The 13,074-nt window shown below is 40.4% G+C and overlaps 1 protein-coding gene across 1 annotated transcript in view; it reads right to left on the bottom strand.

Moving 5' to 3' along the window:
• NKD1 (NKD inhibitor of WNT signaling pathway 1) overlaps positions 1–13,074 on the bottom strand; it is a 110,065-nt gene that overhangs the window by 16,267 nt on the left and 80,724 nt on the right. Inside the window, 2 exon segments of the mRNA XM_035893165.1 lie at positions 477–572; positions 3,172–3,278. Of these exon segments, the coding sequence (XP_035749058.1) occupies positions 477–572; positions 3,172–3,278 (203 nt within the window).

Raw genomic sequence — 13,074 nt, 5'->3', positions numbered from 1 at the left:
GTAGAGGGGCAGAATCACCTCCCTCGACCTGCTGGCCACGCTTCTCCTGATGCAGCCCAGAGTATGGTTGGCCTTCTGGGCCGCCAGCGCAGAATGTCAGAAAGCAACCTTGCTATTTGGTTAGCTTAACTCTGAAAAGCAGGATAGAAGCCAGAACAATATACATTTGCAGGGGTTTATTTTGACAATGTGTTTAGTCATTCAGTTGTTTCAGATATTTTTCCTCCACAAATGCCAGTACTATTTTTTAAAGGCTAATCCCAGATATTAAACAACAACCAGCTTAAAAAGTGGTACAGTACATCTGAAAACAGTAAACTACTGGTGGGATTGTTTCTAGGAGGGAAGGGTCCATGGAAACTGCTGTTTAAATTGGCAGGACACTTCTATTTCATAGAAGAAAAAATGTTCCTGTTATAAAACACTTCTCTCGTTAGCAGACGCTGCACACAAAGGGGCAGCTGTACTTTGCTTACCTCGCGTGTGACTCTTCCGTTGTTATCAAAGTCATACAGTGTGAAGGTCCATTCTTGCCTGTTATCTTCCTCTACAGACACATCACATTGCAATTCCTAAGAAACATGCAAAGAGCAGCTGATTACCTAGAGCAAAAGGCCTGTTTGCAGAGGAGGCTCTCCGTAGAAGGAGCCTGCTTGGCTTCTTCCTTCCTCCCTCCCTGGCGAGAGGAAGCTTTCAGGATACATCCCAGGGAGGCCTCTGTCCATCACAATGAAGGAGCCTCGTCACAATCACATGATAATCCTAACTCCCTTGGGCTAGACTTCGGGGAATCTGCAAGATGCTTTCTACTTCATTGTAGAAAACACAAAAAAGGTACAAGAAAACTGCTCCCTGAAGCTCTTGAAATACAGTAAGGTTTCCCACTAACAAGTGAGAAAGAAAACTCTGCTTAACTCAGGAAGAGAAAGACAACAGAAACAGACTCACAGAACGAGGCGGTACACCACGGTGCCAGGAGCAGTCATTAATACAAAGTGGACATATGGCACAAAACCCCACCAGTGAGACCTGTCCTTGACACAGATATTTGATACCCAAAGGTTGTCAGAGTTAGTGCAGTACAGCATCATGCCACTGAAGCTCCCAAAATGGAGCCTGCCTAGGAACTGGCAGGTAAGAACGACCTGGGAGTTGTGCCTGGTCCTTATTTTAACTGTGCTTCCGTTAGTGAGAGTGTGGTCTGTAGAAAGCCTGAAAGAATCAATTTGTTAAAGGGAAAAAAAATCCCCAAACCAAAACCAAGACTTCAGTCAAGAACAAAGGATGCACTTTGACTGACTCAGTCACCTGGATACAAATCGTTTGCTTTCTCTCAATACCTGCGCAATCAGAATTATCCAGAGCCACAACAAGGCAAAACAGAAAAGTTACAGTGCAATTAAAATGAAAGCCACTGTATGCAAGTAAAATAAACAGCTGCAAATCGCTTCAGCATGATAGAGCTCAAAATACCTGGTTGATCTTCTGACTCGAAACCAATTCCCTGCAGCAGGTAGGGGTACCCCCTGTCCCCTGCTGAGTTCAAAGGCAGCCTTCTCTCGGTTGTAACAAGCCTGGCTGAAAGCTGCCAAGTGCCCCACACTCTACTGTAGAAACACAGTTTCATATTGCATAAACATTCCCGGCACCTCTAAAAGCCAAATGACATCCACCTCAGATTTAGACCTCTTGTCTCAACACTTGCTTTTCTGATTCTTTTATACCTCTGAAACATTTACCAATCTCTTAGCTCCTAGCATACATAGCTGGAAAACTTTCATTTGTAGAACAAGGGAAAAAATATCAATACTGGGTTTCTTGCCACGTATTAATACTTCCCTGTCCCACATTGCCTAACATAACATCTTTATGTGGGGATGTGCTCTGCTTAGTTAAGAGCCATGGCAACCTTCCCTGCATTAGTCATGGTGCCTAGTACCAAGTGCTAACCTTTATGGCATGCCAAGAATTACTTGGGAACAAACACAGACTTTGCCGGTACAGTGGATTTCCAGCTACTCTGGCACCAACCATGTTGACAGGTGTCCTCCAACGTTCAAATATCAAGGCACTGTTAATTGCAATTTATCATGCCTCTCCTGTCTGCAAATGTCTGCTACTCAAGGTGAAACAGAAAATGTGCCTAGAAAAAGAGTTATCGCTTTGCAAAAAAAAAAAAAAAAGCAGGAAAAGTCACCTCCCCCCAGAAGGCACACAAGCACCTAGCAACACCTGAACTGCCTATGGGAAAGCTACCTCCTTTTAATCAGCCTTAAACCAGTAAAAAAATAAATCATACCAGACTACTAAATCTGCTCTAGAGAAGGTAACGAACACTCAGCCATGCTGCAAGGTGGCTGCATGGTCTTTTAAATAACAATGGAGGAACGCAAAGCTCATTACTGTGACAGGCTGACAGCACTGAAAGGTAGAAGTTTGCCACGTCTGCTGGAGTGCAGAGAGATGAAAATTTGTGCTGTTTCTTGCCGGTACCAGAGTATCTTCCTCCTCACCAAGACAGACAACCCTCTAGCCGGATGACAGCACGTTCCAATAGTCATATTTATTAAATCATTCCCTCTATAAACAAAACCTGCCAACTACACACAATGTCTGGCTGTTTTATGATGTTTGTAAGTGTACAAGGAAATAGACCATCAGACTCATTGCCCTCCAGGATCCTTTGCCTCCTGCCATGTGATCAGATGGATGTCCCGTCTTGCAGGTCAGGGTTATTTCACTTTGGAGGCCCAGGCACAGAAGACCGATGGTTAAGGAAGCTTTCACAAACATCTTTTACACTAGGCAGATTGAATCAAGTGCAACAGTCCACAAAAGTCAGTCTAAAGATTTGAGAACATGGTAGCTGGCATAATAAATTACTAATGAAAGGATCATAGCTAAAGGGTTAAACCAAATGCCTCTTCTTACTATACATTTCAGATCCTACAGAGGAATGATCATCACTCTCCAAACCTGGAAATAAATCTCACTAACCACCTCATAAGGAACACCAATAGTAAGACATTGACTTGTGCCAGTTCTGCTTCTGTACCCATTACAATCATTGGGAGCTATGTACATGCATCGTCGGACAGTACTTGGTCCACAGGTTATTTTTCTACAATAATTATGTCAGTACAGTGAAACTTTAAAATACAGAGGACTTACTTCAAATTTCAGTTGCTTCTTGGAACCTGTGCGTGTGTCACTTTCTTTTTCTGCTTTCTTTTCATCTCCACTGCAAACTCCATCTGTCTTCTCTGGAGGCAAAGCCACTGCGAAAATATATTTTAAGAAAAAACGCTTATAAGGAAATGTCAAAGCAGTCTTATATTTGCAAATCTGTCTTTATATTTAGGGTGAAATCAATTTCAGCAGACTTGTAAGAAAGGATCATTATACTTGATTTGCTTTTCTGTGCACTACACATCTGGGATAATTTCAGCAGACAATCTACCAACAGCTTTTGGTACACAGCCTCTCCTACAAACAACACTAGAGTCACAGGAAGTTCAAACACAGTATTATGAGAATATAAATCAGCAGAACTGTTACTGTAAATAAGTTGAATAATTTGCAAAATATTGAAAGTTTGCGACATATTGCAAAACCACTTTGCATTCACCAGCAGTGAATGAAGTAATGAAGCTGAAATGAAGTCCTTGTTCTGTTCCAATTTCCCTCTTCAAATACACACAAACCTTACTACCTTCCAGAAAGGTAACGCTACTTGCCAAAAGGTTAAGCTGCATTTTTTCAAGTACATACGAAAAACCGTATTTCACCTAAGTTTCAGTTTGAAGCTTTATGTACTTGCGTAATTCAACAGCAGTCACAAAGAACATCAATATTAACATCTATCAGACAATATCACATCATATCATAACATATATCAAATATGTAACAGAAAGATATATATATATATACTTCTCATATAGATTAAAAGAGAAGTGCCCAGGAACTTAATAGCTGTGCCTTTGGCTCCTGCAGAGGCACTCAACCTTGCACATGATGAAACCCTGTATCTGAAGAAAATTAATTCTATATTCACTAGTGTTATGAAAATATACACCCATTTTTTTAACCCTACCCTCAAACTTTTTAGATATGATTTTTTTATACATCCATAAACCTCTGCCAACAGTGTTATGCCCATGCTTCATTAGGCATAGCAGTAATCCTGCCTACTCCCCCCAAAATAGAAGATATTGCGGGAATGTGGATCTTAAAGTCAGCATTTTTTCTCTCGCACTGCAGGATTTGCATTTACCCAAAGCCTTTATCCTAATGCTAAGTAGGAACCATTTCTTGGGGATGCCTTTGTAAGTAAGATCTCATGTAAGTGCCAGTTCAGTAAAGTCAGGAGACTAAAAAAGGAGACATGATCTGCTCCAGTTCAGGATGACCCATTTCAAACTGGGTTTACTCTGTGGCTCTCCTGGTGTTTGGCACTACTAAGGTGCCTCCCAGGCATTCTCTCAGGGAAGTACTAACATGCTAGAAATTAAGATATTACATTAGCCATTTTTCAGCATTTTCACATTTAAATAGAACAATTAGCTTAAAAAAAAAAAAAAAAAAAACCCACAACCCTACCCTCACCACAGCTTTATATTCTCAGAAATTCCAAAAGCTAAGATTTCTGCCACAACATTCACATTGCCACACTGCAACATATATCACATTTTCTAGTCTTATTTCTTTGTTTAAATATAACACTATTGCATTACTTCTTTTTATTATTATTTTCAAAACTGTGGTATCTATAAAAGAGTCTGGATGTGCCATAAAGAAAGGGGGAATGAGGTAGAAACCCAAACCTTTCGAATTTCCTGACTTTGATTCTTATTTGCAGTTTTGACGTTATACTAATGCCAGCTTCCCAACATGCACATGTAATTTGCATTGTACAAATGCAAGTAGGCATGGAGTTTGTTACACACATACTCACACACTACTACATCCTGATTTCTACTCCAAGCCACGTTAGGATTCCCTACTCCAGACCTAAGTGAAGCAGGAAGGTCAGCTGAAGGAAGGGAAAGCTCACTTCGCAGCAGTTTCTTCCCTTGTCCTTTTAACCTGGTGTTATTGGATGAACAGGGACTATTTATTAGGAGGTCTTTTTATAGTGTTTATCATAATGAAAGCACATATTAATATAAATATTACTTACAATACAGAACTTTGAAGTACATCTGAAGAAAGGTCATTTGCATTATACTCACTTTGTCCATAAATACAACTCCATATTCCTGGAAGTTCAAAGCTAAGGCCACAAAAAGAGCCCCATAAAACAAAAGACAATATTTGGCTGTCTATTTTGTCTATTTGGCTTGCTCTTTCCTTATAAAATCAACAAGAAATGAAAACGTAACATGGGCCTTCATAACAAGGACAGTTATATTGACAGTGGTTCTTCATTAACTATTAAATATGCCCCTAGATTTTCAGTGGCTCATGTGTAGCAGTGACTGTTTCTCATACGAACAGTTCTAACTAAGCTGACAGAATAATTTGTACAAGGGGCTTTTGCAATCCCTCACAATCTTACTCTAGGGAATGTGAAATACATGAAAGCTGGGCTGGTATGACCCCCCGCTTCATTGGAACAGCGGACAACCAATTGAAAAAAAAAAAATCCACCCACATTTTTCATGCATACTTTTAAATGTATAAAGGTACATAATGGCCAAAAGATTTCTACAGTGGACTTTTATCTGTTAAGGGACAGAATCCCAAATGGCATGGCAAGCAACATTAGGCTGAGAGCACAGCAGAGAAGATCCTGCACAAGATGACCGTTCCCTGCCCTAGTGCTCATTGTTGGGTTTTTCTGTCAAAATGAAGCATCTTACAGAGCATTCTCTCCCTTCCACTACCGCGCTCTTGCACTGTGCTGAAAGCTGCTGGCATGTGCAAAGAGCACCAGAGTTCCCCAGTCCACAGGGTGCTTCAGAGAGGAACGGCACAGAGTTACCTTCTGGTTTCAGGAATACCCCTTCCACTGGCACACTTAATATGCTTTCTGGATGTACAGTTTGTGTGTTCAGATAGGAAGCTTTCCCTTTAATGTGTAATTTATGTAACAGAGGAAAAAATGTGCTCTGACAAATTAGTCTTCTCAAAAAACAAGAGTTCAACTATTGGGGAAGGAGGGGATACATCTTGCAGTACACTCCTTGAGAGAGTTTAAATACTGTATGCCAGAAATTATCCTCTTTGAGCTTCGCTGACCTTTGATCTGAAGAACTCATTGGCTTTGCTGCTCCAGGGAATTATCCTTTGAAATCAGTTACTCATTTTGGAGCTCAGATGAAATGGGGAAATCTGGTGATCTCATCCTGATGTCAAGTTTCATTCAGCAAAGAAAAATGAAATCTAAATGAGGAAACTTTAAAGGGGAATATGTAGGTATTAAAATAATATTTACAAGTGATCAAATAATGTGTCTGTACATATATCCTCATGTGCTTTATCCAAACCCAATGAACATTTAAAAATACATACTGAGCACGACTGTTTTGTCTGAGAAGAAAAGGAGAAGTGTTTGGTATCTTGTTTCTATACTTAGTTTTGACTATTGACATGTGCTCAATTTCATGAAGGATACAAACACATGCTGAACCTACTTATAAATAAAATGAGAACGTCTGCTTGGGACAGTTAAAACTGGCAGCCTGTAAACAGAGATCCACCAGTGAGCTGCATGCCAAGGTTCCGATACATTCACAATGTGAACTTCCTTTCAGCTCTGCCAATATTAAACTAGACCAGACAAGATTGCTATCTCATAGAAGTGGGGAGAATTAATAGACTTGTGTTTCCAAAGTCTAGGCCATCAGAAATAGGTCCATGTACAATACATCATCTGTGCAAAAATACTTCCTTACCTCCCCACTCAGATAACAAGTCCTGACAAAGAGAATGCTCTATACAGAAGAATATACAGAGAAACCTACCCTTGTTGTGGGAATCCACAACTGGAGGGAAAAAATAAAAGTATATTTATTGCTTCTCATGGGAATAACCATATGCTCTCAAAAACAATGTTCCCTAACAGAATGTTTCATGAATTGAAATGCTGCATATGTTTTCTTTATGATGTTCTCTTTTCTTGTTCATTATTAATGGTCTTGTATTCACTTCTATAACCTTAAGACGCTATAAAAATGCGTCTGGACAATATTTGAAATTGGAAAGACAATAAAGGAAAAATATTAACTTGGAAAAATTGTGAAATACCATTCTTTCATGAAAAACAAACTGACTGGCTTAAGTGTACTAGCAGATGTTTCTCTCTAAGATTGTTAATTACTACCACCCAATTGCTCGTAATTGAGGTGGGGGAGGAAGAGAGGGAGAGAATGAACACCAGTTTAAAGGTATTAAGACTCATCCCTGAAGAATTAAGTCTTTTTTTCAGGGGGTTATTCATTCCTAAGAAACGAAGGGAGTAACAATTCCAACTGCTCCTTAGGAATCACTAAAAATCCCAGAAATGAGGTAAAACTGATTGCTGTGCTGCATGTATTGAATAAGCATAGAATACTGAGCTTCAGACAGCCAAACAGTTCTTCACTCACCTCCATCCTGCATCTGAGAATAAGGCAGAAAAAAACCCAGAGCGCCAAAATACAGCTGCAGTCAGGTCGCAAAGTGACTGTTTAAACTTTCCCCCTGTCTCAGGTGGCTTGTCATTTCAAATTTCTCAAAGCTTCATTCAAGCAAAGCCCCATGCTCTCTCACAAATGATCTTCCTTCTCAAAGTAAGGACAGTTTCACTCTGTTTTTCAAGTACTGAGCATTTTAACAAGATGGGTTAAGAGGATCTTGTGGCCAGAAACAAAAAACGATGCAATTCTGATGAGCATTCAGGTCTAAGCTACAGTTACCAAGTCCAAATTTGCATAGCAAATTGGAGAACTAACGAAGAACTCAGGCTAAAGATGAACTACTTCAGAGGCAATTTGGGATGACAGCCATTCCAAAACGTATGTGATGGATCGCAGGGCCTGAACTCAGAAAGCAGAATGATGGGAGAAGCTATGCAATTCCACAGTGATAAATTATGACTGGACATTACCGATGACTATTATCTTAAAGTCAGGGTCATTACTGTGTAATTTTTGAGAGAAAGCAGAGTAAAAGTAAAATTGGAGAACTGACAAAAAAGCCACCTAAGAAAGTTAGCATCTGGCATACATGAAACTAAACCCTTTGAAGTGAAATATTATTAGCCTTCCCCTCAAGCTGGATAGACTGGATTCCATGGCAATTTTTTAAAACTACTACCAGAAACAAAGGGACAGAATTATCTGTACGTGGGGAAAAACAACAAACCACACACTAGAACCTGAGACTTGTGGGGGAGTAGGATAAAAGTAAAAATAAAAATGCATAGATGTATCAAGACAAGGAGATGAAGTCATAAGCACTTCTGTAACAGCTCAAATTGAACTTCAGTAGCAGTATTGGACTGGTGGAATTGAGCATCAAAGAGCTGGCCCAACCAAGCTCAGTAGTAAAATTCCTATTGACGTCAATAGGGTAAGGGTTTCACTTCCAATTTACAGGTCTAGCAGATGCAGCAGAACTTAAAATCAGAGACTATGAGGACCAAAGGGATAGAAAAAGAATTAATTGTGCTGTTTTTCCTGAAGTCTCTGATGTCTAAATTATCTGGTTCTGTCAACATTTTTTTCCTTGCAAATCAGGTTTGACAAACATAACTGACATTCTTTGCTGACTGCACGACAACAACCAAAGCAGTAACAACTATGTTTGAAAGTCCAAACTGAGAAGTCCTTTAATTAACAATTACATTCACATTCAGATTTTGCTTTTAAGTTCTCCTGGAGGCCATGGATTAAGAAATATCACCCCCATTAAGCACACATTTTGGTTTTATTCCACAGAGTTGACTGAAATACATCCCCGACAGATAACTTTGCTTAAGCAAAAGTCCTTTTCTCCAGCGGCAAATGAATGTAGGCAGAATGGGACCCGAAAGGGAGTAACATTCCTGTTCCACAGCCACCAGAATAAGCACATAGAAAAACAGGCTTGGCCTGGGTCAGAGCCAAAAGTGTGTATTCAACTTTCTCTGGCTGAAAGCTGAAGCTGATGAATTAGACACACCCTTCAAAACATTTTTTTTTAAAATGTCCCTTTTAAGTCCAGTGGGACAAGTCAAAACCAATTTAGCAAGAGCTGTACTAGTAGTACTTTGTACTAGTCTGGGATGGGTATTTCAACCTGAAAATACAGAGAGAAGTCATTTTCTTCTATTTCACTATTTCCTGTTGGTGGTCACAACAAAAATTAAAGGTTCAGTTGCACACCGTGGAGTGGAAAAAAAAAAGATTGAAGATGTCACCAGACCTACTGCCAGCACCTGACCGGGGGAGACAGCTAGGCACAGAACAGTCGGACAGTGACTCAGAGCATGTGATGACTTGCAAAAAAAGCCCAACAAAAATAGACAACCAAAATATGTTTTAAACATTCAGGCATCAGATAATGATTCTAACTGACAAGTCACCACTAGGACATTTGGGAATTGCTAAACTGAAATTCACTCAAATGTTCAGACAATTTTTTTTCTCTTGACTAAAAAGTAGTCAAACTCACAGGTCTGGGCAACACCACCTCCCTTGAAGCTTCAGTTCCTTTTGCCAACCCCAATAATCTGACACATATAAGTAGAAGTATTTCCAAGCCTTGATACAGAATCACAGGTTTCTGTCTAGATCTGGCATCTTTTTTTTGGCTGTTGGGTTGGGGGAAAATTTTTTTTACTATCTCCTTACCAAAAAAAGATGTGTACTAAAGATGCAGATACAAAGGACAATACGGGCTCTCTCTGCTAGCTAGGGCGTAACTCATACATGCTTAAACACTAAACCTAGATTTCTCACACTCTCTCTGGAGTGAGTTTGCTGAAGGGAGGGAGTTTGTTGAATTTTGCCAGATTATGATTCCCTTTTCCAATTAGTTCCCCAACTGGCTGTATTTCATCAAGAGCAACTGCCAGATTAAATGCCTTACTTGACCATCTTCACCCAATCCACTTTGATGTTCAGTTCTCAAGCTTCAAAATACCTTTTGGATGAAGATCAGACAGCACTAAACAGAATTACTAATTAATTAAGCAAAGTTAAATTTTAAACACTGTTTGTTGTGTTAGCCAAAAGCCTGAACAGAACAGCCTTTTTTTTCCCTTCCTCATCGGAGATCAAAGAAGATAGTTTCTCCCTCCCCTATCTCAAAAAAAAAAAAGCTGGGGGGGAACAGGGGGGAGAATCTCCATAAGCTTGGTCAGAATAGTTCAGAATGATACCTGTAGCAGCAAGATTTGTGTTTGATCAGTGGGCATATCAAAAGCCACATTAACAGAATGCAATCTGCTATAACAATCTGTATCATTTAACATGGGTAAGTACTTCTTAAGTGAAAACTGTCACTGTCATATGGACCACTTACCACTTTCTAACAGCGTTATGTGTCCCTGGAGCTCTGAACGGGCCTGCAAGTGTTGAATTCTGTTGCTGAACAGTGACAGATGGGACACCAACTGATCATTTGTAACTTAAAGCAAAAGACCTCTTTTCTCTAAAGATGGCCGTACACTGGTTTTGGTTACAAACTAGTAACAATTTTGCTTTTTAAAAAAATCCCTTCTCTGTGTAAGTTGCAGATAAGTGTGTTCACATAGGATTTTCTGTCTTAAATTTTCTCTGTCTCTTTGGATTTTTTCCCCCTGAGATTCACAAGGGAAGAAAAAAAAGAAGAAAAACCAGCCACTACATAACCCTTTATTCAAATGAAGGCTGAGTGGGTAATGTTATTAATAATGTAGGCTTTGATATCAACTTGCTCCCATCTAACTTAGATGTTCAATGGGAAAATCATGTTTCCACCACCTTTGCTATGATAGCAGGGCCTCTAAGGTATCTGAACTGTAAGATTCATTTCTTCAGAATTGCTGCCCATGAGCAATAATGTCACTCTGACCCTCACAAAGCTAGCCTTTTATAGAGAGCAATGTTGTGGACCTGTGCTGTAACATTATTTTGGCTGTGATGAATCAGTTGCGTATCTGACAACTCTCTCACAGTTAATACACAGTGGCAGGTTCGGCGTTCACATCCTCAGAGCCCTACATCTTACTCTGAGAGGTGGGGGAGCATGGAAATTGATCCACAACACAACTGAAAAGTAATACAGTGACTTACAGCCCAGCATATACCTGTGCATGCACAAGCATACATCGCCTTCCCTTTTCATTTTTATAGACAGGTGAGGAATGGTGCTAAGGTGATACATCACACACTGCAAAGCATGCAGAGAAATAAAATTCATCAAGGCTTGACCCCAACATCTTATTTAGAGTCTAGAGAGCACACAGTAACTCATCACAAGCAACGATTCCCAGAGAGCAAACACAGGTAACTGCTCACCATTATTAATAACTACAGTACAGCCTAAAGACCACAATCAGAGATGGAAGCCTGCTGTGCTATGTACTGCTCAAAAAGCAGAAGAGGAGATGGTTTGGAGCAGACTATAGGAGGAGCCAGCCCTTCCTATTGCTCTAGAGAGCCCATATGTTTCACAACTCAAGAGTCAGCTTCCCACTTGGAGCTACCCCTTTGGTGGAAAACCCTGCAATATCATCCCAGACTGTGTCATTGTGACTTTTCATTCAAACATAGCGTCTTGAAATCTGGGTCACCATCACTGCTTGCCAGTGGGGCCTGGGCAGCCGCCCCTGCGGGGCTATAGGTGGCCTGGGACAGGGCGGGTGGGTGCTCAGTGCAGCTCCCAGAGGGTCCTGCAGCAGACCCAGGGAGTGGTCTTCATCTGAACACCAGCTTGCCAAGAATATCCTTCCTTCCACACCTGGATGGCTCCGCTCTCTGTAAAGGCTCATTAAAATAACAAGACAAAACCAAGGTCTGCAGCACCACACTTTAGCTTCATGCCTCCAAATCCTTAAGAGGGACTACAACTCCCTCCTAAATAAATCTGTTGCACACAGAGTTCAGGGCTGCCTTGGCTCCCCTCGGCTACCCCCCCGCCAGTGCTGAGCCCTGAGCACAGCCCTGGCTGCAAGGCACAGCAAAGCTCTCTGCTCCTCCAGAGCCCTGTGAAAATTCCTTGGGTAGCAGCTCTTTTACTTCTGGATATTTTGGTTTACAACTACTATTCCTTTCCTCTCTTTTTATTACCTTTACAGTTTTAAATCCTTTTTGGTACAAAGTTGGGCACTTTGTACGACATATTTTACTGGTGAAAGGACCTGGATTGCTGGATCAGATTTATAAAGCAAGAAAAACCTGATTACTGGTATTTTTATTTTTTTGGTAGGCTGGGGGTTGGGACTTTCCATCTAACAAGAGCAGCTGGACTCTGAGCTCTTTCAAGAGCAGAAATGTTGCTTCAGGTTCATTTCCACAACCCCACAGTGTTGCATTTATTATTTGCTTTTACTCACAAACTAGTTGTGGTTACAAAAAAAAAAAAAAAAAAACCTCTTCCAAACAAATGACACTTTATCTTTTTCTCCACAGGAGAATAAGGTTGACTGCTACTTGTGCTTTGAGGTTTGGATATGATTGAGATGAAACATCTGTTAAGAAAAAAGGTGTGGGGGGGACTTTTTTCTGCTAAAAATATCATGCCTTTTTTTTTTTCCACCAAACTTGAAACATGTGATGAAATTCAACTTTTAAAATATAACCCTGGAGCTACTTGAAACTATAAAAGTCTCCTCAGTATCTGAGGCAAGTCAGAATTTCCACTGTTCAAGCTGGGCTTTTATGAAGAGCAGACTTTAGAAAAAGCTGTAATCTGTCTAGGTAACAAAGGGCACTTGTTCTGCCTGGTGAGGTAAAACTTTGGGTTTCTGTAGCTCCTCCAGCAGAAGTGGAGTTGAAGCACACAAAAGCACCCTGACTGATACACACTTTGAATTTGGAACAGCAACTGGCAAAAGCAATATGCTTTGCACTGAAATTGCCTCTGTAAGTCTGCACGTACATGCTTGTGTATTTGTAAGGTTCAGCA

The sequence above is a fragment of the Egretta garzetta genome, unplaced genomic scaffold (genome assembly GCF_000687185.1).
Source record: "Egretta garzetta isolate BGI_Z169 unplaced genomic scaffold, ASM68718v1 scaffold314, whole genome shotgun sequence".
In the NCBI taxonomy this organism is placed as follows: domain Eukaryota; kingdom Metazoa; phylum Chordata; class Aves; order Pelecaniformes; family Ardeidae; genus Egretta; species Egretta garzetta.
Note: the sequence above shows the minus strand (reverse complement) of the source record. Positions and strands in the feature narration are given on the sequence as shown.